At 38.5% G+C, this 26788-nt stretch overlaps 1 protein-coding gene across 2 annotated transcripts in view; it reads left to right on the top strand.

The window, feature by feature from the left end:
- ANAPC4 (anaphase promoting complex subunit 4) overlaps positions 1 to 23256 on the top strand; it is a 48787-nt gene extending 25531 nt beyond the window's left edge. For both annotated transcript variants that reach the window (XM_049886416.1, XM_049886415.1), the window contains exons 14-29: positions 55 to 131; positions 1789 to 1889; positions 1972 to 2023; positions 5714 to 5769; positions 7920 to 7966; positions 9069 to 9125; positions 9448 to 9504; positions 14864 to 14957; positions 16905 to 17002; positions 18484 to 18545; positions 18626 to 18664; positions 18760 to 18861; positions 19882 to 19956; positions 20867 to 21040; positions 22365 to 22488; positions 22907 to 23256. In XM_049886416.1, coding sequence (XP_049742373.1) covers positions 55 to 131; positions 1789 to 1889; positions 1972 to 2023; positions 5714 to 5769; positions 7920 to 7966; positions 9069 to 9125; positions 9448 to 9504; positions 14864 to 14957; positions 16905 to 17002; positions 18484 to 18545; positions 18626 to 18664; positions 18760 to 18861; positions 19882 to 19956; positions 20867 to 21040; positions 22365 to 22488; positions 22907 to 23134 — 1443 coding nt within the window. In that variant the 3' untranslated portion in view covers positions 23135 to 23256. The remainder of the gene's footprint in view (positions 1 to 54; positions 132 to 1788; positions 1890 to 1971; positions 2024 to 5713; positions 5770 to 7919; positions 7967 to 9068; positions 9126 to 9447; positions 9505 to 14863; positions 14958 to 16904; positions 17003 to 18483; positions 18546 to 18625; positions 18665 to 18759; positions 18862 to 19881; positions 19957 to 20866; positions 21041 to 22364; positions 22489 to 22906) is intronic.
- The last annotated feature ends 3532 nt before the right edge of the window (positions 23257 to 26788 follow it).

The following is a 26788-nucleotide window of genomic DNA, read 5'->3' as shown; positions in this document are numbered from 1 at the left end:
AACGGCATGTAGTGTCCTAGTTGTGTGCTAAATATATTTTCTTCTCTTAATTAGGGCTTAAAAAAGCTTGGCCAGTCTATAGAGTCATCATATTCCAGTATACAAAAGTTGGTTATAAGTCACTTACAGAGGTATGACGGTGCTGTAGAACTTTTTGGTATTGCATTCACATGTAACGCAAACATAGAACCCCATTGTGTGGTGACACTGTTCTTCTTTACTCACGTTTCGCTTCATCACCTGGCATTCTCTTTTTGAGCCTTACCTAGCTACAATGGTTGCACTGGCATTTGCGAAAAATCTTGGAATGCCCGAGATTTAAAGAATGCCTAATGGTAATTCTAGTTTATAAATAGTCTTCCAACATCATTACACAGGGCTTCACCCTCTCTGGCTTTTTTTTTTTTTTTTCACTCAGAGAACCATGAGATATATTTTGAGATAGGACATATGTCCCTTTTTTGAGGCAGTGAAATTAATATCTTTGTATATCATCTTATAATTTCACAAAGCACATTTTATATATTCCAACTCATAGCGACCCCATAGGATAGAGCAGAACTGCCCCAGAAGGTTTCCAGGGAGTAGCTGGTGGATTCAAACTGCCAACCTTTTGGTTAGCAGCCAATGTGTTAACCACTGCACCACCAGAGTTCCATATATATACATAATTTTTGACTTAACATCTTAGCAAAGTGTTGGTTATCATTATCTCATTTTACACAAGAAGAAACTAAAGTTCAGAATGGTCATATGGCTGGCCCAAAGTTAGCATAACTCTTTGTCAGTCTCATGCTGTTTATATCCACAGCCACCTTAGTGAAGCAGTTTGTGAGTGATAATGCTGAGTGTTTGACCAAAAATCCCTTTGTGTTCTGAGTCCCTAGCATCCTCTTTCACCCCCTCTGCCTTGACCACTGCAGAAGCCTCCTGGCTGGTCTCTCCTGTCCACACGGTGCCCCTCAAATGTACTGTCCACAACGGATCGGATCATGTTACCCTTACAACCTTCCAGTGCCTTCCCGCTGCTCTTAGGACCAAGACCAAAATCCTTTACATGGCGTTTAGCATAGCTGACTTGGCTTTGCCCAAACTAGGGGCCTTTTACTTTCTCAGATTTGACATTTAGTCTTTCATCCCAGGGCTTTTGTATGTCCTTCTCCCTTTCTGGAACATTCCCACCCTGCTCTTCACTTGCATTTTGCAGCTCTCAGCTCAAATATCACTTCTTCAGAGAAGCCTTCCCTGATCGTCCAGACTAGATTGGGTTCTTCTGTTACACTTGCACTCTGTGTGTTTCCTCTGAGGCGTTTATTGTGGTTGGAACAATATACTGTATGATTGTGTCATTAGGACCATCTGCCCCACTAGACCATCAGTGCCATGAGGAGGACCTTTGTTAACGCTGTTACGTCCCCAGTGTCCAGCACAGGGCCTGACCTAAAGTACGAGTTCAGTAAAGATTTCTTGAATGGTGAATACGTAGCTGTTGGGTGAACTAGATGACCATATGACCATGTTAAAATGCCAGGACTGACTGCCTTATAATTTTTTTAATATGCATTATAATTTGATAATCTTATAAAATTTGATCTTGTAAGTCATATGTCAATCTCAGTAGTCATGATGACCAAATGATTCCTGCTGCAGTTTTGAGAAATAGTTTTGAGAAATAGTTACTTCTCATAGAGAAAAATCAAAGTTACTTTCAATTTTTCTGAAAATTTAGAAATTTTCAGACAAGGTCAATGACAGTAATGATAGTTTTTTTCTACCCTCTTTTGATAGTGGCTCAGAGTCTTTATTATACCATTTGAGTGAACTGAAAGGAATGGCTTTATGGAAGCAAAAATACAAACCTCTTGGACTAGATGCGGCAGGAATTGAAGGTAGTGATTTCATTTCTCAATATGATACATTAAACACAGTTTACTTGTTTGACAAGTGATACCTATTTTTCCCCCCCTTTAGATGCTATTACCGCTGTGGGCTCTTTCATACTCAAGGCAAATGAACTTCTTCAGTGAGTATTGGGGATACCGGAAATCATTGACCTGAGAGTGTTTCACTTTCAACATAAATAAGAACCTAGCAAGTTGTCATGATTTTCTTAAGTATTTTTACTTTTATCAAACTTTATATGATTAAAACAAGCCAGTAGCACAGAGCTCTTTTAAAATGAAGCAGTATTCTCCTGTCTCAACCATTCTCACCCAAGGCCTTCTCTCTAGAAGGAATCATTTTAACTCTTATAACTCATTTTAAGATTCCAGTTTTTCTATAGCTTACTTCCATATTTCTAAATTATATGACTATACTGCCATTTCTTTTATATATAAATTTTTAGAAATTATTTTCCCTATGTTTGTTTTGTTTATCGTAGGCTCTGTTTTTTTTTTTTTTCCTTGCATTGTCTGCCTTTATCACGTCCTTAAGTATGTCTCCAGGGTAGTATCATATCCCTGGATCCACTTCTGACCCAGATGCCTTGCTCTTTAGCCTTCTGTCTCCTGCCATAAGGAACCCTGGTTGCTCAATAGTTAATTGCTCGACTGCTGACCAAAAGGTCAGTGGTTCAAACCTACCTGCTGCTGAAACCCACCAGCTGCTCCGTGGGAGAAAAGACCTAGTAATCTGCTTCCGTAAAGATTTCAGCCCAGGAGACCCTGGGACAGTTCTTCTCTGTTCTGTAGGATCACTGTGAGTCAGCATTGACTCGACGGCACACAACAACAGCAACAGCTCTTGCCTCAGAGTGGGCAACCGTGCTCCAGAGGCCCTACACAGCCACCCTGCAGGATTCTTCATTGCTTTCATGGCTTAGATTCAGAATTTTCAGTATCTCCTCTCTTTCTTGGTTTCTTTAGTCATTCTGCTGGAAAATATCCTCCAGTAACTTATTCAGAAAGCAGAGAGGAAGGATGAATTTTCTGTTCTATGTCTTTTCTCGTACCCATACTTGGTTGATGATTTCTGTGAGGTGTTGGATTCTGAGGGAGAAATCACTCATAAACCTTTGAGAGCATCGTTCATTGTCTTCTGACCTTTCTGTTACTAATGGAAGGCCTGGTGCTTCTCTATTCTTACTCCTTTGTAGGGTATTTTTCCTTCTCCCTGAAAGAAGAACCTACTGTTCGTTTAGTCTGTTTTTGAGTGGAACATAAACGACAAGTTCTTCATGTTTTTGGAGAAAGAGCACATTAACCACTCTGGGTTTAGATTTCATTGTGTCCTTCTGTCTCCAGCTCCACACATCATCCTAATGTCCTCCTTTGAAGCTGTATTTGGAACTCGACAGGGTCTGAGTGTCCCCGGAGTCCTCCAGGGCAGACAGCTCCCCACAGCTGCCCCTCTGCACTGTCCAGCATGTGGGTCTTGCTGCTGAGTCTCACTAGGCACCAGTCCTCTATCAACCTTGGCATTTCTGAAATTTTATCTCTTTCCTGCTGTTCCCTTTGTTATTGTGAGTTTCTGATACAAGCTCCCTGCCCCTTCTGGGGTTGTTTTGATGGTGTCTTGGAAGATAGGAGCCTGGTTGCGCAGTGGTTAAGTGCTCAGCTGCTAACTGAAAGGTTAGCCATTCTATGGGAGAAAGATGTGGCAGTTAGCCCCTGTAAAAATTACAGCCTGGGAGACCCTGTGCGGCGGTTCTACTCTGTCCTGTAGAGTTGCTATGAGTCAGAATTGACTTGATGGCAGTGGGTTTTTGGTTTTATGAGTCCGTAGTCTTTATGAGCTGATGGCTCTATAAGGAGCTTTGGTGGCACAGTAGTTAAGTACTCGGCTGCTAACTGCAAGGTTAGTGGTTTGAAACTACCAGTCGCTCCACAGGAGAAAGATGTGGCCATCTGCTTCTGTAAAGATTTACAGCCTTGGAAACCCTATGGGGCAGTTGTACTGTGTCTTGTAGGGTTGCTATGAGTTGAAATCCACTTGATGGCAACGGGTTTGTTTTTTGTTTCGTTTTTTGAAGATAGAAACTATAGTCACTTATATTCAGAAGAGAAAAATGAGAGGAGAAATGGAATTGCTCTTTCCATAGGTTGGAATTTTTTTTTTTAGTTCAGTATATTTGCTGAGAGTAAATATAAAATATTAAGGTCTCTGTGACTGCTCTTAACTTCTTGCTCTTTTGTGGTAAGTAGAGTAATATTACAGGTTGCAAATGAGAAAATGAGACGATGAGAATTTTAATATTTATAACAGATTGATTGTTTCTTGGGGTAGGGGTGGGGGCTGGCTGAGAAGGACATGAAGGCACTTTTCAGGGCATTGAAAATGTTCTTTATCTTGATTATGGTGGTGCTCATAAGGGTGTATAGATTTATCAAAATTCTTCAAATTGTACACCTAATATAGGTGCAGTTTACTTTATGTAAATTGTAGCTAAATAAGGTTTGTTTTTAACGAATGTTACAGGTAAATTAATATGGTAAAAGAATTTAAATGGTAGTTATAAGATATCAAATTAATATTCTCTGAACTCTCAGAATGATGAGGTCTCTTTTTTTCCCTTCATTTTTGCTGCAAGAGGACTTTAATCATACTGTTTGGTAACATAAGATGTCATAGTCTTTTATTTCAAGTGTGTTACTCTACACAGAAAGGTTAATGATTTGACCTACCTCTCCAGTAGTACATCTACTACTCACTTTTCGACATGGTTAGATTCCAAAGACCAGGTTGTTATGCAAAAATCGGCATTATATGGAGGATGACCACATCAGAACACAAAATGGAGGAGGACTACATCATTACATAACGGCCAAATTACATCATTACATAACTGCCAAACCACTGAGACTCGTGGCCCAGCCAAGTTGACACATAACCGTCACAGCATTGCCCTCACCTCCCACCGTGGTGTTCTTTATTAAAAGATGTGTGTCGTTAATGCACGAAATAGTCGGATAAATTTTTTACAGTCTTTAGTGCAAAATGTCAGATAATAAGATGGTCAGTAAATGAGAGGAGTAAGTGTGTTGTCAAAGTTAATGCTTGGAAAGAGCTTTGAGATTTAGAGGTGAAAAGTACCGGTAGTATATGCTTAGGATGATTATCTTAAAGATGTGAGCTTAAAGAAATTAAAAAAAAAAAAAAATGATACCCATCTCTATATTCAGAAAGTTTCACGAAAATGAAGATGACTTCCACCTTAATCCTAAATTTTTGGGCATATTTGTGTTAAGCCCAGGGAAATTCCATTTTTGAGATCTCATCAGTTATTATAAGGAACCAAAATCCATTTCCAAAAGTAATCTCCGCTGGTATCTGATGATGACACAGTACAAATTTATAATAATGATTTTTCTCTTGAGTTGATGCTTGCTTTTCTTACTGACCAGTGAGCATTTTTTTAAACTGGGAATAATGTCGGAAATGATTTTTTCCTGATTTCTTTGCAAAATTAGAAAAGAATTTCACACTTCACTGAATGCCAGGGACGACTGTTACACAGTTTGTGGCAAGGCTGTCATAACCACTTAGAATCTGAGTTATTTGCTTTGTTTTTGAAAAGAATCAAGATTTGCTCTTAAAAATTTTTATTAAATATATATACATTCGATTTGTAAAATCTGCTGTTCTGTAGGCTTAACTGTTATCTAGACAGGATAAAATAGAATGGTGAGGGCTATTATATCCATGACAATTGCACAATGACATATGAACCCCACATGAAAATTTTACCTCTGATTTATTTTTATCTTCTTAGAGTTATAGATAGCAGTATGAAAAACTTCAAAGCATTTTTTCGGTGGCTGTATGTTGGTAAGTTAATTGAATCAAACATTCTTGTTATTTTAACCCTCTCTAAAAAATTATGAGAGTATTAGATTATTTCAGTTACTCTGCAAAATTTCAAATACATATAAAAGCAGCAAGAAGAATATAAAGACCCCATTGTACCCAGTTTCGGCAATTACCAATACAATGGCCAGTCTTACTTCATCTTCACCCATCCCCACCTCCCCCCACGTTTAAGGGAGCTTTCCTAAGGCTCTTATTGTTTCCATCACTTACTCAGAGTTAAGCATTTCCTACCTTTAATATCCCCTTACATTAAAAGAACGTTTTTGAATCCCTATTAGGTATTAGATTCAAAAAGAAAGAAAAGGAAAAATAAGACACAGCCTCTGCCCTGGAGTAACTAACCTCCTGTTTTTGTACTTTCATCTTCTGTCTCTAGATCTGTCCTGTCCAGTGTGGTCGCCAGTAGCCAACTGTGGCTATTTACACCTACATTAAAATGAAATAAGATTACAACTTCAATTCCTTTGTGACACTAGCCGCATTTGAAGTGTTCAGTAGCCACTTGTGGCTAGTGAGCACCATACAGTGCAGAATTACAATGTTTCCTTTTTCCAGCAAGTTCTATTGGACAGCAGTGTCCTAGTGGATTGTAGACCACTTGTATAGATAAGGGTCTAGATTTATATTTCTTTGTGTCTCCACAGTATCTTTGCATTTGGGTAGATAGTTAACAAATATTTGACTTGATATTAAATGTTTTCATTTACGGTGTACGTATATTTAGTTACATTTGTACAGAAGTTTTTGTACTCCTTGTTAACATCCCTGAAATAATCCAGCATTCATTTTCCTCCAGCATATGCAAAACTTAGTTGTAAATGGGTTTTATTCCATATTTGTTGACATTCTAAAGACTGAAATAGAAAGTAAATTAATTGTAATGTGCTTAACATTCCTGTAAACAAATGTTCAGAGTTGCCCCAGCTCTAATGCAGAAGCCAGATTTGTTGGCCTAATATAATTGCAGATGCTGATATTTGCAATATTTAGGTTTTCCCAAAACTGTACCAGTAATAGCCAGAATGGGGAGCCAGAGGATTTATCAGGGCAGCGTGTTTTAAGATCGGAGTTGTTAATTGGAATAAGAAGTCATACAACATTAAAACTGAATGAGACCTTGGAAATAACTTCCTTATACAGTAGTGTGCTTTTACTCGCGATTATTGGAGGTTATTTAGGCACCTGCTCATTTCTTATCATTAGAGCATGGTGGTGTTGAAAGCATGCTGCCTTGGAAAATTGAAGACCTAATTTGTAGTCATGGCTGTCTCTAGTCTGGTTAGCTGATATTCTCTTTTGTAAAATGTAAGCTCCAAGAAGGCAGGGATTTTTTCTTCTATACTGCTGCCCCTGTAGTATGTCTAGTAAATATTATTTGGATGGATAAATGAATGATTTGAATTAGCTTATGGCAGCTTTTTCAGATAAGTTAGAAGTTTGAATTGATTTTAAAAAGCTTGAAAATCATCTATATCTGCACAACTATGTCCAGGAAGCTTGTTCCTGACAAAACACTATAAAAGAGCATGCTTAAACACTATGCAAAAGAACATGCAGCATACCTAGTCCTGACTTAGGTGGGCAAAACAGAAAACACAATATTGGTGAGGACAACCTCATGAAAAAGAGTCAACCAAAGGTAGTAGATTAAAGAAAAGTATATAAATATGCATGTATGTGTGTGTATACGCATATAAATACGACTGCAGATGTCTTCATATAGCTAAAAAAGGCCCCAGGGTCTTTGTTATTCTCAGATTTTTGGTGGGAAGAATTGCCTGCAGATTTTGAGAGGTTAGAAGTCTCAGTGCAAGGCAGTAAGTTAGAGTTGTTTGGAGTGACAGGGAGGAAAAGAAAAATGATAGTTGAGAATGCTTAGACCAATGCTTTTGAACCAGAGGAATAAATAAAATTCAGGCTCTTTGCCCTTTAGTTTTTAGAAGAAAAATAAAATTTTCTTGGTGAAAATAATACTGTAAATATTCTACCCTACTAGAAGCTGTTTCAAATTGATTTCGGCCTAAATGAAACAGATGCAGCCTTTGAAATGCATCTATAATTAAAGTTAGGTATGTAGTTTAAAGATAATTTCAACTTTATATTTTCAGCGATGTTGAGAATGACAGAAGACCATGTGCTTCCCGAGCTGAATAAGGTAATATTTATTTTAAGACGTTAAGGTAAAAACATGAGTTGCGTGGTTTTATTTCCATGTCACAGAATACCTTTATGATGGCTATCTAAATGCATAATTTTCATGTTTATATAAGGTTTTATAATCTGTAAATGTAGGATCCTTGTAGGTCTTACTTTAACTTTCTTACATCTTAAAAACATTTTCATTTTCCTTGAAGATCTACTTATTAGATATTAGTACCCGTGTTCATGTCTGGTAAGCAACAGTTTCTGTTGGACCATAAGGATCATGGTAAGTGACAGTGGAATATCCTCCAGAAAGGTTATGGAATAGGGCAGAATTCCCACTAGATGTGTGTGGCTCGCTCATCGTTACCGTGCTCAGACCATCTGATTCAGATAGAGTAGGTAATTTTGAGCCTGAAAAAATAGAAAACAATACAGTTAGGGGGATGGGATGAGCAGGGGATCCTTCACTGTACAGCTCTTACACTAAGTAGATGTCGTGAAAGGTCCTTTGAGCTCTGGATGCCTGACCTCGCGAACTAGGAAAGTTTCCTGTGTTAGCTGTTTTTCTGACATCACTGTTAGCTTCATTTTGGGAGGTAAGGTGTGTTAATTGTTGGGAAAAGGGGAGCTTAATGTACAGCGTTTTGAGGGCTAACGGGCTGAGGTGGAGAGAAGGCAGGGTCACTGTAAGAAGCAGAGGCTGACACCGAAGCTAATAATGCCGTTTAGTTGTAGCCCTAGACGGAGGCTGACGTTGCTTGTCTGGATTTACAACCCCCCTCTCCTAAAGGGACCTGCACACAGTCTTAGCGCAGGATGTAGTCAGTGAGCAGTCTTCGGCCAGAAGGAGTTCTGTAGCCATTGGACTAGCTGGTTGGAAATGTGGGTTTAAAATGTTTAATTACATGCTTCTCAGAGCCCGAGGATTTCATGGTTTTCATAGTGGCATAATCTCCTGGATTTCTATTGGTGTTTCTTTGAAGGAACTTTGCCTGTTTTCCCTATGGCTTTTGGTGGATAGTAAAAACATCACACCTGTTATTACTTAGTATTTGTTCCGTTAACTGAGAAGCTTTCTTTTATCTTGATTGGTTTCTTTTTGTTTTTGATAGATGACCCAAAAAGATATCACATTTGTTGCTGATTTTCTCACTGAACATTTCAATGAGGTAGGAAATTTGTATTTTTATAATGCTGGTTTTTTTTAGTGTGATAAACCTGGGTAATGGTAAGAACTAATCAGATTTAATCCAGTTTAGTAGAAGTTCTTAGCAATTACATTTTTTAAACTGTTGAGCTAATTAATGGCAGTGCTTATTTATTACACATAAAGGCTATTACCTGACCTATTAGTGTATGTTTTACAATCCCTAAAAGTATAGAGTAACTGGTACTAACAGTTCTCTTAAAGTTTTTGATTTAAACTTAAGATTTTTTTTCTTTTTCTTTTATGAGTTGACTTAAGAATTAAACTTCGTTTTTTCTTTCCAGGCTCCAGACCTTTATAATCGAAAAGGCAAATACTTCAATGTTGAAAAAGTTGGTCAGGTAAGTGCTTTGGATTGAATTCAGTTATTATTACTCTTGAATTTTAAGAAGTAATTTTTAAACTCTATCAGCATTAATCTTTGCTATTCAGTGTTTATGAGAAGTATACAATGCCACGTTGTGGAACAGCCCTGACCTTTGAGTAAAATAACCAAAGAGCAGAAATTTTTAAACTTCTTGGTCTTAGAACTCTTTCACGTTCTTAATTATTGAGAACACTGAATATCTTTTGTTTATGTGGGCTACATCTGTTGATGATAGATGGATATTATTAGGTATTAGAAATTAGACTAAAATGATTATTTCTTAATTCTCTTAAAAATAACAGTAAACCCAATTACTATTATATATTAATATAAATATTGTTAGTAAAAAATAATAGATTTTCCAGCCCCCCCGCTCCCCCAAATCTAGTGAAGAGTGGCACTGTTTTATATTTTTGCAAATCTCTTTGGTGTCCAGCTTCACAGAAGACAGCTAGATTTCTCCTGTTTCTGCACTTGTGGTAACGTTGTTTTGGTTAATGTGTGTAAAGAAGATCCACAGGTATGTAGTCAGAAAAGTCAGTGTTTTAATAGTTTTATCAGATAACTGTGGATATTCTTTGATACTGTACCAGGTCTTGACAAGTGATAGTCTTTTAAAAGGTTAATCACGCGTGGAACCTAAAATTGCGTCAGTGAACTTTTCATTCTATTACGTTAAAATCCACTAACCTGCTGTGCGCTGGGACTAGCTCTCTCACACCGTGTGTGATTTTGTAACATCGGGCATTGATTATTTGGGAAATACTGGTGCATCTTGCAAACACTGACACCTTTCATCATACAGTCCCCTGAAGCCCTGTCTCCTTAGTATCATGACCAGTCTCACCATAAGTCTTCTAGGTACCGGGAAGCCGTCAGGCACTCAGTGGCAGGTGCAGGTTTTCCAAAATTCTAATTTTTGCTTGAAAGTTTGAATTTTATCATTGGCAGCAATAATACCGTCAGTTGTCTTGCTTGAAGCGACAGGCCCACTTTATTTTCAAGAAAATGTCTGCCAGATACACACGTATGGATCATCGTTTGTCTTTCAAGTAAAAATAGATTTCCATTTAAAAATAAAGTACCTGGTTGAACTCGCACCTGAAACAATTTCATAAGTGCTTTTCCTCAACTTAGCTGCCATACTGTGGGGTGCACTAAATGTGTTTTATGTATGCGTCCCATTTCTGTCATACAGAATATTAGAAACAGGAGTACTCAAGGGCTGAGATTTAATAAAATGAATAATTTTAATAGCTTCCTCCGAGGTAAGCAGGACTGTGAGTCTGTGGTGATTTGGGGCTACTACGTTGACTCTGGCAAAGGCGCCAGCAGGTTTTCCCGCCAGTGCTTCTCATCATCAGTGCAATATCCACACAGTGAAAAAGGCAGATAACATCCTAATAATATTATTATAAAGGCTTCCTGGGCGGCACAGACAGTTAAGCACTCAGCTATTAGCTGAAAGAAAGGCGGTTCAAAGCCACCCCAAGGTGCCTCAGAAGACAGGCCTGGCGATCTGCTTCTGAAAGATCACAGCCTTGAAAACCCTGTGAGGCAGTTCTGCTTTGCACACACGGGGACACTGTGAGTAAGAATCCACGTCAGTGAACAACAGCACTTATAAAAGGGGGTAGTGGTGGTTCGGTGGTAGAATTCTCACCTTCCATGCAGGAGACCCAGGATCGATTCTTGGCCATTGCATGTGCAGTTACCACCCATCTGTCAGTGGAGGCTTGCATGTTACTGGTTACTGTGAATGTGAACAGCTTCTGGACCAAGAAAGTTGTGATGATCTGCTTCTGAAATGAGCGCAACGGTCTGATCCCATTGTGCATAGAGTTGCCACGAGTTGGGGCTGACTCGACGGCAGTTGATAAGACAGCAAATTGTTATAAAAATAGTATTGCTTCATGGAGCCCTAAAACCATCTTGAGGATTGCCAGTTTGAGAACCACTGCCGTACATTGTATTGACAGTTGATACTTGTAAAATTAATTTATAATTTACACATGTGAGATTAAAATATGTTTCATGAAAATGGAACACAAAGTTTAAAGTCTGTTTATAGTCTCTGCATTTACAATATCCTAACATTTTAGTAGTTTCCGGTTTGCTTAGTTGCTTGGCGTTTAGCAAGTTTTGGTCACCGCACTTAGAATGTTGTTGTTAGGTGCAGTCAGGTCCGTTCTGACTCATAGCTACCCTGTGTACAAGAGAGCAAAACACTGCCCTGTCTTGCACCATCCTCACAACGCTTGCTGTGTTTGAGCCCATTGTTGCAGCCACTGTGTCAATCCATTTTATCAAGGGTCTCACTCTTTTTTGCTGACCCTCTCTCTACCTTACCAAGTATGATATCCTTCTCCAGGGACTGGTCCCTCGTGATAACATGCCGAAAGTACGAGATGAAGTCTTGCTATCCTCACTTCCAGGGAGTACTCTGGCTGTACTTATTCCAAGACAGACCTGTTCATTCTTCTGGCAGTCTGTGGTATATTCAGTATACGTTATCAATACCATAATTCAAAGACATCAATTCTTCTTCCATCTTCCTCATTCACTGTCCAGCTTTCACATGCATACGAGGTGATTGAAAATACCTTGGCTTGGGTTAGGCGCATCTTAGTCCTCAAAGTGACATCTTTGCTTGTTAACACTGTAAAGAGGCCTTTTGCAGCAGATTTGCCCAATGCAATACGTCTTTTGATTTCTTGACTGCTGCTTCCGTGGGTGTTGATTGTGGATCCAAGTGAAATTAAAGCCTTGACAACTTCAGTCTTTTCTCTGCCTATCATGATGTCACTTATTGGTCCAGTTGTGGGGATTTTCATTTTCTATATGTTGAAGTGTAATTCATACTGAAGATTGTAGTCTTTGATCTTCATCAGTAAGTGCTTCAAGTCTTCTTCACTTTCAGCAAGCAGAGTTGTTTCATCTTCATATCGAAGGTTGTTAATGAGTTTTTCACCAATCCTGATGCCAAGTTCTTCATGTAGTCTAGCTTCTCACATTATTTGCTCAGCATACGGATTGAATAAGTATGGTGAACGGATACAACCCTGACATATACCTTTCTTGATTTTAAACCATGAAGTATTCCCATGTTCTGTTCGAACAACTTACTCTTGGACTATGTACAGGTTCCTCATGATCACAGTTAAGTGTTCTGGGACTCTTCAAAATGCTGTCTATAATTTGTCATGATCCACACAGTCTAAAGCTTTTGCATAGTCAATGAAACAGAGGTAAACATCTTTCTGGTATTCTCCCGTTTCAGCCAAGATCCATCTGACATCAGCAATGATATGCCTAGTTCCACGTCCTTTTCTGAATCCCGCTTGAATTTATGGAAGTTCCCTGTCAATGAACTGCTGCAATTGCATTTGAATTATCTTCCGCAAAATATTATTTGTGTGATATTAATGATATCGTTTGATTATTTCCTCATTCTCTTGGATCACCCTTCTTTGGAACGGGCACAAATACGGATCTCTTCAATCAGTTGGCCAGATAGCTATCTTCTAGATTTCTTGACATAGACAAGTGAGCAGCCTCAGCACTGCATCTGTTTGTTGAAACATCACAGTTGATGTTTTGTCAATTCTTGGAACCTTGTTTTTCGCCGTGCCTTCAGTGCAGCTTGTACGTCTTCCTTCAGTAATGCTGTTGGTTCTTGTTCATGTGCTGCCTCCTGAAATGGTGGAACGTTGACCGTTTCTTTTTGGTACAGTGACTCTCTGTATTCCTTGCATCTTCTTTTGATGCTTCCTGAGTTGTTCAATATTTTGTCCATAGAATCCTTCAGTATTGCAACTCAAGGCTTGAATTTTTTCTTCAGTTCTTTGAGCTGAAGAAGTGTCAAGTGTGTTCTTCCTTTTTTTGGTTTTCTAACTCCTTTTTTTTTTTTTTTAACTCCAGGTCTTTGTACATTTCATTATAATATTCTTTGTCTTTTTGAGCTGCCCTTTGAAATCTTCTGTTAAGCTCTTTTGCTTCATCATTTCTTCTTTTGCTTTAACTACTCTGTGTTCAGGAGCAAGTTTCAGAGTCTCTTCTGACATCCATTTTGGTCTTTTCTTTCTTTCCTATGATTTTAATGACTTTTTACTTCCTTTACATCTGATACAGTCCTTGATGTCATCCTATGACTTGGCTGGTCTTCAGTCATTAATGTTCAGTGTGTCAAATGTATTCTGGAGATGGTCTCCAAATTCAGGTGGGATATACTCAAGGTTATATTTTGGTTCTTGTGGACTTGTTTTAATTTTCTTTGGCTTCAGCTTAAACTTTCATGTGAGCTGTTGATGGTCTGTTCCATAGTTGACCCCTGGCGTTATTCTGACTGATGATATAGAGCATTTCCATCATGTGTTTCCACAGATGTAGTCGGTTTGATTCTTGTGTTTTCCATCTGGTGAGGTCCACATGTATAGTCACTGTTTATGTTGCTGAAAAAAGATATTTGCAGTGAATGAGTCATTGGTCTTACAAAGTTCTATCGTGTGATCTCCAGCGTCATTTCGATCACCAAGGCCGTATTTTCCAAATACCAATCCTTCTTTTTTTCTTACTTTGACATTCCAGTCATCAGTAATTATGAGTGCATCATGATTGCATTTTTTATCAGACTGCTGGAGTTGGTAAAAATCTTCAATTTCTTCATCTTCGGCATTAGTGATTGATGCATAAATTTGAAAAATAGTCATATTAACTGGTCTTCCTTGTAGCCATATAGATGTTATCCTATTACTGACAGCATTGCATCTTGAAATGTTCTGTTTGATGGTGAATGCAAGACCATTCCTCTTCAATTGGTCATTCCCAGCATAGTAGATCATATGATTATCTGATTCAGAATGACCAATATCATTCCATTTCAGCTCACTAGTGCCTAGGATATTGATCTTTATATATTTCATTTTCAACAACTTCCAGTTTCTTAGATTCAAACTTGGTACATTCCTTGTTGTGATTATTGATGGGTATTTGCAGCTGTTTCTTCTTATTTTGAGTCGTGCCACATCAGCAAATGAAGGTCCTGAAAGCTTTACTGCATACATGTCATTAAGGTCGACTCTATGTTGAGGAGGCAGCTCTTCCCAAGTCATCTTTTGAGTGTCTTCCAACCTGAGGGGCTCTTGTTCCGGAACTGTATCAGACAGTGTTCTGCTGCTAGTCATAGGTTTTCACTTAGAATAGTTAATGTACTTTCAGAGGATTTGACAGTAAGACAGAATAACCTGTTAAATAGAAAAATATTAAATATAAACTTTTTTTGGAGCTCAATTCTTTGATTTACTGAATTTTAATTTTTGTTTCTTTTTTTCTAGTACTTGAAAGATGAAGACGATGATCTTGTGTCGCCCCCTAACACAGAGGGAAACCAGTGGTATGACTTTCTTCAAAATAGCAGCCACCTTAAAGGTACTCGTGTACCAAGTAGACTTTGGCCATGTTTACATTTACCTGAGACCAGGTCTGCACACAACTTTGTCGAACACTTACTAAGTAGTTGAGTTCTTTAGACTTATTTTTTTGTGCCCATTTTATTTGACTAGAGAAACAACAGAGTAACAAGTATGTATGACATCACCATGATAGATAGAAAACATTTTTAAATTAGCTGTCATATAGTGAGATTGCTTATTCTTAAGTATTGTCACATATCTGTTTTACACCTTAACCAAAAACGGGATGTTGAGGGGGAGCATGTTACAGAGTTCACTAGTGAGAGGAGTCTGTTTTGCTGATGACAGTTTGTTAGCTCCTAAAAGCATAATTGCATTTAACTGGATTCTTTCGAGGTTGTAGTTTTTTGTGTTCTGGTTGTGCCTTTCATTCTCTATTGTTGTTGTTAGGTACCATTGAATAGGTTGTGATCCGTAGCAACCTGTATGTACCACATAACAAAACCCTGCCTGGTACTGCGCCTTGCTCACAGTCGTTATGCTTGAGCCCATTGTTGCAGCTACTGTGTCAGTCCATGTCGTTGAGGGTCTTCCTCTTTTCCACTCACCCTGTGTTTCATTCTCTAGGATCTTAAAATGTCATACACATATCCTAATCCTCAAAAGAGGAGTCCCAGGGTGGAACAATCTTTTAAATGCTCAAGATTTTGCTGGTATGTGAGTTTGGGCAAGCACATTAATCTCCCAGGTTCTTAGTCTAGTTTGAAGTAATACCAGCCACCTTTATGGAACTATTAAGAAAATAATAAAATTTTTTTCAAGCAGAAAAATCAAGTGCTACTCTTGATACACACGTACTTTCTTAGGGTACATTATTAGAGAGTCAGTATTGCATAATGGGTAAGGGGGGTTCTGGAAGCCAGATGCCTGGGCTGGAATCTTGCTCTACTGCTTCCAAGTAGTGTGGCTAGAGCAAGTTGCCCAATCTCTTTGTACTCGTTTTCTCATCTCTAAAATGAGGGTGATAATAGTGCCTTCCTCAAAAAGCTGTTATGAAGAGTAAATTAATCTGGTTAAACTTGGAGTAGTGCCTGGCGCATAGTCAGCAGTCAGTAGATGTTAGCAGTTGATTGTCATTGGAAGTTTTCTACATATTTTAGAATTTGTCACCTGTTGGGAGTTTAAAATGTTAACATGATTAAAATTTATTGCATCCCGCATAAGTGGGACGTGAAAGGCTTTATAAAAGGGAGGCCACACAGAGGGTGGGCTTTGGAGTCAGGCCTGATTATGCTTCATAGGTCTGGACACAATCAATTGCCCGACTCCCATAAATTTCATTTTTTTTTTATCTGTACATTAGAGACTACGATGCGTACTTTGTCGGGCTGTTGTAAGAAATAGAAGTAGTGTACATATGTAAAGAAAGAATCTGGCATAGTAGATAGTCAGTAGATGCTAAATTATATATTACTTTCTACTGATAAAGCAGTCTTTTCAAAAGTAAAGAGCTTATTTAGAGAGTTCATTTCTTGTCTCCTGTTTTTGAGTTTAGTATCATACACTTCCAAAACAGTGCTGGTCTGCTGTAGTCACTTTGTTATGGCAAAGAACAGAGAAGAACGAGCTTTATTATATGTCTTTGGGTTCCCAAATCATTCCTTTCTTCTCATAGCCAGCAGAAGCATACTGTCGGATATCGGTGGGAGAAGTAGGGTAAAGAATAATAGGCTGATAAGGGCTAAGCTTTTCATGAGTGTGGTTGGTTTTAGTGGGCTCGCAGTGGAGTGGGCTGAAAGGCAGAAGGTTATGTTTATGTTTACTGAGGGTGTGGGAAAGTAGAGTGGGGTGGCCAGTGCGAGCACCTCTGTGAGATAAGCTGTGCGGACTGGCTCCCCCAGTAGATTGTTTTCTCCTAATCACCTGGTTTGCTACAGCTGTTTTTGTTTTTGTTTGAAAACAGAAAGTCCTTTGCTGTTTCCTTATTATCCTCGAAAATCATTGCATTTTGTGAAAAGACGGATGGAGAACATTATTGATCATTGCTTGCAAAAGCCAGCAGTAAGTTTGAAAGAAACGCATGTCTTTGTGTAGGAGGAGCAAGACTATCTACTATATGTGGGCTCACGTATGTGGGTCATCGTAGTTATTAGGATAAACCATATGAAGATGCTAATATTCAACTGTTTTTGCCTCTCAAAAATGGCAAGGTCATGTGATTCAACCTAATATTTTGTCTCGTTAGTCTTTTACCTAAATAAGAAGGAAATATATACAGTCGGCATTCCATGGACCCACGGTTTCCACATCTGCAGATTCAACCAACCGTGGATTAAAAATATTAAAAAAATAAAAAGTTCCAAAAAGCAAAACTTGAACTTGCTGCACACTGCAGTGAATCCACATGAATGGAGTGATGTGTAGACATGCCCTGCTGTAGCCTCCCCCATTTCGCAGATCCTCAATCTCTCTCCAGCACTCACTGTCTGAGCATTGCTTGCCTCTTGTCGTTATTCCCTAAACTATACAGTATAACAACTATTTACATAGCATTTACATTGTATTAGGTATTATAAGTAACCTAGAGATGATGTACCGGAGGATGTGTGTGAGTTATATGCAAATACTAAACCAAAAAAACCAAACCCAGTGCCGTCGAGTCGATTCCGACTCATAGTGACCCTATAGGACAGAGTAGAACTGCCCCATTGGGTTTCCAAGGAGCGCCTGACAGATTTGAACTGCTGACCCTTTGGTTAGCAGCTGTAGCACTTAACCACTATGCCTCCAGGGTTTCCATGCAAATACTACGCCATTTTATATAAGGGACTTGAGTGTCAATGGATTTTGGTATCCACAGGGGTCCTGGAACCATTGCCCGTGGTTACCAGTGGTCGACTGTATATAGTTATTGAAAGTGTTGGTATCTCTGGTGTTTTATTTGTTCCCAGAACAAACTCACTGGAAACGGTTTTAGTTATAGAGCTGACTGGCTCACATTTACCCCCGGAGGGTGGATGGTTGCTGTTACGAGACTGGAGGAGGAGGTGGTTCTAACCTGCTGTGCTCTTACCTCTGAGATTCCTTTCAGCTTGGCATTTTCTCTGTTTTCCTTGCTGTTGTGACTGTCATTAATTTCCTGTGTGATAAACGAAAGAATGAACTTGGACCTGTACCTAATACCGGAAGGGGGTGGGAGGGAGTGGGAAACGGGCTCCTTGCTTCGGTGGCTCTGGGCTTCTGTTAAGGGGGGTAGAAAAATCTGGAAACAGAGAGGTGACGGCCACACAACGTGGTAGACACAGTTGATGGCATTGAAGTGTACATGTGAAGAATGTTCAAATGGCAAGTGTTTCATTACATACATGTTCACCACAATAAAAAACACACTACATATTTAAAATTTTTTCTTGTGTGAAAGATTTGCTGATATAGACGATTTTTTTTTTTTTACTAGAGTTGAAAAGTGAGCATCAATTACTTTCTGTATTTATCTGTGTATGTCAGTGCTCTAGTTATAGTTTTAAATCTTATTTTTATAGGATGTAATTGGAAAATCAATGAATCAAGCAGTCTGTATTCCATTATATAAAGATGCTAGAAGGTAATTCTCTTTAACTTTTGTGTGGTGTAATTCAGCAGCCAGTTTACATTTTCCTTAAATTTTTTTTCCTTTTGTTTCAGTGAAGACTGTACACGTAGACTGTTCAAATTTCCTTTTCTGTAAGTGTGTGATTTTTTGTTATGTGAAGAATACAATTCCATTCTAAGTATCAATAGCTAAATAACATGTTTTGACATTAATCTTTTTCCCACAGGTGGAATAATAAAACTTCAAATCTGCATTATCTTATTTTTACTATTTTAGAAGATTCACTTTATAAAATGTGTATCTTAAGGAGACATACTGATATTTCCCAGTAAGTATTCATGTAAAGTGTGAATCAAAGAGATAAGATTATTATTTCTAATAATAAAACATACAGCTTCCCTTCCCAACATTTCAGGTTTTACTTAGGCAGATGAACCCTGCTTCTAGCCACCTTGTGACTTCAGGCTGGCCACTTAACTGGTCTCAGTCTTAGTTTTCGTATCATTAAAATGATAATGCCAAATTAGGAACTTACATGATCCTTTCTAGTTCTAGATTTTCTAATTTGTATTTGTATGGTAGCCATCATATATAAACAAAAAAAAACCAAACCCACTGCCATCGAATCAATGCCGACTCATAGCGACCCTATAGGACAGAGTAGAACTGCCCCATAGAGTTTCCAAGGAGTGCCTGGCGGATTCGAACTGCTGACCTCTTGGTTAACAGTCGTAGCATTTAACAAGTACGCCACCAGGGTTTCCATCATATATAGCATTATTTTTTAGGGTTAGGAAAAACATGGCAGCAAAAAATTCAGGATTATATTTCATGAACTTTTAAAAGTTCAAAACTATATTATCGGGTACCTTATAGAAATGATTTTTTACCTTAGCTTAAGTGTGCCTTTCATTAAACAAGGCTTGCCCATAGAGACTTCTTTCAAAGATCCAAAGTAAAAGTTCTGAAAGGTAAGTCATATCACAGTGCCGCTAGTGTTTTAAATGGTTCTAAATCTGAATTTAAAGGAAATTTACTGAGATCAAGATATAGCCAAAGAGAAACAATTTGGTTGCTCCATTTTACCTTCCTTTTGTAAGGTATGGAACAACTTTGGTGACTATAAGATTTTAAACCCAGTTGTAATTTTGATGTTAGTTTTATCTTTCTAGGTGTTTGACTAAAACTAGTTATTAGTGTGCTAGAGTGAAAGTAACAGTATTTTGGTCTGGGATTTGGTATTTAGGTAAATGTACTAACACTGATAGTCATGATCTTTCAAGCATTTAGATTATTGGCTATCCAAGTTGTTCTACAAAGTCTCTTTTTTCTCCCTTCTTTATTCAAGATCTGTAAGCAGTGGACTAATTGGTATTAAATTTGGGAGCTTCACATATGCTACAACTGAAAAAGTGAGAAGAAGGTAAATCTTGAATCTTGTTTGGATAAAATATATATGTACATAACGTTTGTGTGTCTAATGAATGCAATTATAGAAATGTGGTCACTCTCTGTTGTAGCGATGATGTAGGCAGAAGGGCTTTGTCACTTCCACCATGAGGGGAAGGAGTCTTATTTTATGTATTTGAATGATTTGACTTAAAATTGATTAGAACCTTACTGCTCCTGAGAAGTGTATTTGGCATGGTTTCCTATAATACTTCCGAGCTCTCTGCTAGAAAAATAATGTGGTTCCAGGGCAGACGCCCTACAAGGCTGAAGTTCGTGTTCTAACCAAAACAAGTGTGAGGTGCTATCATTCTCACTCATCTGGAACTTTCTTAAGATAAAAAGGGTAATAATACCTAAGCCATCCTTGAGGCTTTACAGGGAAAAGACACTAACGATAAGCTGATGTTTTTATCATTCTCTTTTCCTTACGTAGAAGAAATTTTCTATGATAAAGTCTTTGGAATTGTTGTGTCTTTTTTGTTTTTTATGTGCAAAATCTTAATTTTACTTTCTTGTATGTACTAAAACCAGCCTAGTTAACTACGTTTTCCCCAAGGCTTATATGAGATGTCATTCATGGGATTTCCACAGGCTGAAGGCCTGGCTATTAATGTCAAGAATTTTCTGAAACTGTGAACCAACTTCACAGATTTTTCTTTTTATGTGATTACCTATTTTCAAGGCCTAATTATATTTGTGAATAATCAGGACAACAGATACCCGTGATTTTAGTGCAAACTAAATAATCTACTTTTAAATGTTACTGTATAGAATGTCATCGGATCTTTTTTTATTACGGTTTTTTCTGCTTGGTGCCAGAATATTATGCATGCAGCAATTTCTCGGTAGTGATGATCCTACTAAACCTATTTCGATTCTAGTACCTACAGTTGTTTAGATGCACAGTTTTATGATGATGAAACTGTAACAGTAGTTCTTAAAGACACTGTAGGACGTGAAGGAAGAGATAGACTCTTGGTCCAGTTGCCGTTGTCTTCTGTCTATAACAGTGAAGATTCTGCAGACTATCAGTTCAGTGGGACTTATTCTACGAGGTATGGACCCAGTAAAATTGTCTTTCTGATGTAACAGTTAAACACTTTTAATGTGTATCATAGATTCCAGTTCTTTAGGTCTATTAGATAATGTTTATCTAGTACTATAGGGTTGCTATGAGTTAGAATCGACTCGGTGGCAACAGGTTTGTTTTTTGTTTTTGTTTTGAGTTACTAGGTGTCTTAGTTATCTAGTGCTCCTATAACAGAAATATCACAAGTGGGTGGCTTTAACAAACAGAAATGTATTTTCTCACAGTTTACCAAAAGACCAAACCCATTGCCGTTGAGTCAATTCTGCCTCATAGCAGAGTAGAACTGCTCCCTAGAGTTTCCAAGGAGCGCCTGGTGGATTTCAACTGTTAGCCTTTTGGTTAGCAGCCGTAGCTCCTACCAGTATGCCACCAGGGTTGTCACAGTTTGGAGGCTAGAAATTCAAATTCAGGGTGCTGGCTCTAGGGGAAGCCTTTCTGTCTGTTGGTTCTGGAGGAAAGTCCATGTCTCTTTGAGCTTCTGCTTCTGGGCGATCTTCATGTGGCTTGGCATCCCTCGTCCCCAGTGCCTCTTTTTTTGCTTTCTTGTTTAATCTCTTTTATATATCAAAAGAGATTGACTCAAGATACACCCTGTACTAATCCGGCCTCATTAACATAACAAACATGGCCCTTTCACAACTCTGAGTGTATCCACAGGCAGAGGTTAGGATTTACAACACATATTTTGGTGGGATACAATTCAATCCCTAACCCTAGGGTTAGCTGTGAAGTCAGCAAAGCAGAAATAATCCTATTTTTTATTCAATAAATACTGGCTTCAGCAGCTTTCCTGTCACTTTGCTATGCTAGTAAACCAGAAGTATTTGCTGGAACAAGGTGGGGAATTGTTTTGGGGTGGGAATTGAAACTTCTTTTAGTTCTGTTTTTAAGGGTAGCATTAACCCCAATTTGTAGAATTCAGTTATTTAAATTTACCTTTGCTGTTTCCTTCCAGAATTAGGAACCCAGTTCTCAAATTCCAAGAGATGGCTTTAGTTGACTGAGGTTTAAGTAATCAGATCTCTTCTCTAATTTAAAAGTGTATTCATTAGTTTTCCTTGAAAGGGAATGAAAAACTATACTAAGATGACATTTGGACTCTTTGAAATTGCAGTATTTTTAATAGAATATAGTATCACAGCTTTTAATATGGTGGCTGGTAGAATTACATTGGGAATGGTAGTATGGGGTAGAAGTTGAACCTGTAGATGACCCCAATACCACCCCTACTGGTAAAACCAGGGAGAAGATCCCCCTTTCATTCCCGGGCTGGGTTTTTCCCTGTCTAGGCTTGATGAGCAGTGCGGTGCTATCCCCACACGTACTCTGCATTTTGAGAAGCATTGGAGATTGCTGGAAAGCATGAAAGCACAGTACGTTGCTGGGAATGGTTTTCGAAAAGTGTCCTGTGTGGTAAGTGTTTACAGACTGTTCATTAACTAAAAGTAACGGAGACGTGACATTGCTCTGTGGGCCCTTCATTAAATACATGATATGAAGGTGCTTTCAGTACGACATTCTGTGAATTATAGTTTATGTTGATTATGAGCACATTGTAACTGTAGCTGTTTAGTTCTCTGGTTTTGAGAACGCTTACTAAGTAGTTAACAACAATTCTAGGTTTTAATAATCATGGAGTATCACTGTTGTACGTGGAGATCCTTTTACACAAAATGAAGGTGGAGTTTAGTGATTTTTGTTGTCAGTTGTCAGGAATTCAGCTTTTATAAAACCATTCTTTGATTCAAGCATGTAATATATAATTTCTTCTATATAATGTATTAGTTAAGCCACTACTTTAAAAATTTTTTCATGACCTTTTCTTCTTCAGTTAAGCTCAAATCTCCGTCACGTGAGAGTATTTGAAATGGACATTGATGATGAATGGGAACTTGATGAGTCTTCAGATGAAGATGAGGAGGCCAGCAATAAGCCTGTAAAAATAAAGGAAGAAGTGTTATCTGAGTCGGAGGCAGAGAACCAGCCAGCCAGTGCTGCCGTTGCACCTCCTGAGATAGTAATTAAAGTGGAAAAACTCGACCCCGAGCTGGATTCATAGTCTAGACGTTGTCATAATTTTGCCTCTTCACATTATGTCAAAAGTAAGGTGGGCTCAGGTGTCTTGTGACTACTTTTAATTTTCTTTGTGTAACAAAGAAATAAACAGTGAATTTTATTTACTTTTATTCGGCTTCATCATCTCTTAACCATTATAGTCACTCTGATAAGACCTAAACCTGTTGCCATAGAGTTGATTCTGATTCATAGCGACCCTATAGAACAGAGTAGAGCTGCCCCTTAGCGTTTTCAAGGGTATAATCTTTACGGAATGAGACTGCCACATCCTTCTGCCGTCGAGCAGCTGGTAGGTTCCAGTTTCCAGCTCTTGCTTGGCAGCAGATCGTTTAACCACTCTGCCACTAGGGCTCCTTATGTCACTATGATAGACTTTATTTTTGCTGAGGTTTTTCTTTAATACTGTATGCAGAACTGAGAAAACAAGTCGCATCTGAAGAAAAAGTTCAGTCTTCTTTGTCAAAAGATAGGTATGAGGAATTATTTCTACATCAGGGAAGAAATTTGTATTAAAACAGTCATTCATCACTGGAAATTTTGATGCATTTTATTATTTAAAAACTTAGACAACATTTTTTCCTGTTTTTCTATCTTCTACTCGTTCATTTTTGAACTTCTGAATGCTTTCAAAGTTGTTTTCAATATAAATTTTACTGATTTACTGCAGATACTGTCTTTTTTATTTAAATAGCAGAAATACTGCTTGACACCCAATATGCTTATCTTTCATAATTTTCTTACTGTATTTGAGCTCTAAATTCAGCAGTGTCTGGGTGTGTCTTCTTTCCTGTTTAGAACTGATCAAGGACATACAGTGGCCATCTGTCACTCCTTGGGAACATTAGAAATATTGGTCAGCTAAACTTACTGATGAAGATCAAAGACTTCAGTATGGATTACACCTCAACATAAAACAAATATCCTCACAACCGGACCAATAAGCAACATCGTGATAAATGGATAAAAGACTGAAGTTGTCAATGATTTCATTTTACGTGGATCCACAATCAACTCCCATGGAAGCAGCAGCCGGGAAACCAAATGTCATATTGCCTTGGGCAAATCTGTTGGGAAAGACCTCTTTAAAGTGTTAAAAAGCAGTCACTTTGTGCACTGAGATGCACCTGATCCAAGCTGTGGTTTTTCAGTTGCCTCATATGCATATGAAAGCTGGACAGTGAATAGGGAAGACCAAAGAAGAATAGATGCCTTTAATCATGGTGTTGGCGAAGAATATTAAGTATACCATGGACTGCCAGAAGAACAAACAAATCTGGCTTCGAAGAAGTACAGCCAGAATGCTCTTTAGAAGCGAGGATGGCAAGACTTCATCTCACATAGTTGGGACATGTTATCAGGTTGGACCACTTTCTGGAGAAGGACATCATGCTTGGTAAAGTAGAGGGTCAGTGAAAAAGAGGAAGACCTTCAAGGAGATGGATTGACATAGTGGCTGTAACAATAGCAAGGATTGTGAGGGTGGAGCAGGACAGGCACTGTTTCATTCTGTTGTATATAGGGTCGCTGTGAGTCAGAACCAACTTGATAGCACCTAACGACAAACATAATTTAGCATTAGTGCACACCAGCTACTGTTGATTTATTAATACCTAAAACCAAAACACCAAACCTGTTGCTGTCAAGTTGATTCCAACTCATAGAAACCCTGTAGGACAGAGTAGAACTGCTCCATAAGGTTTCCAAGGAGCGGCTGGTGGATTCGAACTGCTGACCGTTTGCTTTGCGGCCATAGCCTTTAACCACTGCACCACCAGAGCTCCATAATACCTAAAGTAGAAAAGTATTCTCAGTGACTTTTAAAGGGTTTTCACTTTATATATAAATTCTAGTGTCAGTTCACTGATAAATGAGAGAATTCCTTTTTTTAAAGCTTTTTATGTCTTTACAAAAAAAAAAAAAGTCATTGCCATAGAGTTGATTCTGACTCATGGTGACCTCATGGGTTACAGAGTAAAACTGCTCCGTTGGGTTTTCTTGGTTGAAATCTTTATGGAAGCAGATTGCCAGGCCTTTCTTCCATGGTGCTGGGTGTGTTTGAACCACCAACCTTTAGATTAATAGTTGAATACAAACCATTTGCACTGCTCAGTGACCTTTAAATATATTTAGACAGGAAAATGTACTATAATCTATAAAGCCAGGTAAATGGGTGATTGCAGGATTACTATGTCATTGTCTTTAATAGGTAACTCTTACACATGGATTTTAGGTAGATACCCTCAGGGTACCTCAGTTGGTCTAATCTTGGTGGGTTTTGCAGAGAAATCCGAAGAGAAAACCATTGTTTTGTGCATGATCCTAGAATTTAGAGGTGAACAGAAGACTGACCATGGTAGATTGTAGCCTTTAAATGTTTACTGATGGCTGGTCAGCGTTCGTGGCAGAGCACAGAATATCTTGAATTAGCTTTTATGAGCAAGAAAGGTGAACTGTTGGACATCATTAAGGAGAAATTACAGGTTGTGGATATGTAGAGCATTTGGGAATGAATGCATTGCACGAATCTACTGCCTAACATTCAAATAACGGTTGGATTTTAGGGACAAATAATTACAGCTTGTACTTAGAATGAATTACGAGTAATAGGCCATCAGTTCTCCCTTAGTCTGTCACATGACTTCAGCCTTACCTTTTTAAGGACTTTTTGATATATGTACATATTTGTTTTCTGGGGTTCCAATGAAAACTGAGACTCCTAGACTCTTGGTTTACTTGAACCAGGGACCGGTATTGCTTCTATCAGCTCCCTTAACACTGATGTCAGTTAATAGTGTGGATCATTTCTAATCATAGACCGGTTCCCTAATATGTTTACAACAACAAGGGGATTGTGAGGATGTGGAGGGGTCTGGGAATTGGAGCTCCACCAGTTACTGGCTGTGCGTGTAACTGGGCATCTGAGCTTTTTTAAAAGTGGGGATAGTTGAGTTCCTGTCTCAGGGTTTGAGGACTAAATGGGGCTATCTTTAGGGCACTGTGGTGGCCTGTCTGAGGCACCTGATAACAGTTGTTGTAGCTGCCATCAAGTCGACGCCCTACTCTCGGAGACCCCAAGCACAGCAGGTTCGACCTGTTGTGATCCACAGGGCTTTCATTGGCTGATTTTCCAAAGCAGATTGCCAGGCCTTTCTTCCTAGTCCCTTAGCCTGGAAGCTCCACTGCAACCTGTTCAGCATCATAACAACACACAAGCTTCCACTGACAGAAGAGTGGTGGCTGCGCGTGAGGTCTGCATGGAAGGCGAGAACTCTCCCACTGAACCACCGCTGCCCTCCAGGGCTTTCATTAGCACTTACAATGTTCTGTTCTCTACTGTCTTTTTCCAGAATAAATCATGTTGATTTTTTTAGAAATTTAAATAGGCTTCCCCCCCCCCCCCTTTTTTTTTCTGCCAGACTTAATAGGCCTGGACAAAAGCCTTTCTGGTTCTCTGGCTTCATATTTTTTCGTTTTTTTTTCTCCAATAAAACAATTTTATACTTGGCAAAATGCTCTGTCTTCTTTATCCAGAGCATTTGAATAAAAATGAGAAGAAAACTATTAAAGCAGAGCCTTGAGTTTACGATGACACAACTAGGGCAGATTATCTGAGGTAGTTGAGTAACTATTTTCATAC

This window comes from Elephas maximus, chromosome 5 (genome assembly GCF_024166365.1).
Source record: "Elephas maximus indicus isolate mEleMax1 chromosome 5, mEleMax1 primary haplotype, whole genome shotgun sequence".
Lineage (NCBI taxonomy): Eukaryota > Metazoa > Chordata > Mammalia > Proboscidea > Elephantidae > Elephas > Elephas maximus.
The sequence above is the reverse complement of the archived record's forward strand: the minus strand, read 5'-3'. Positions and strand labels throughout refer to the sequence as shown.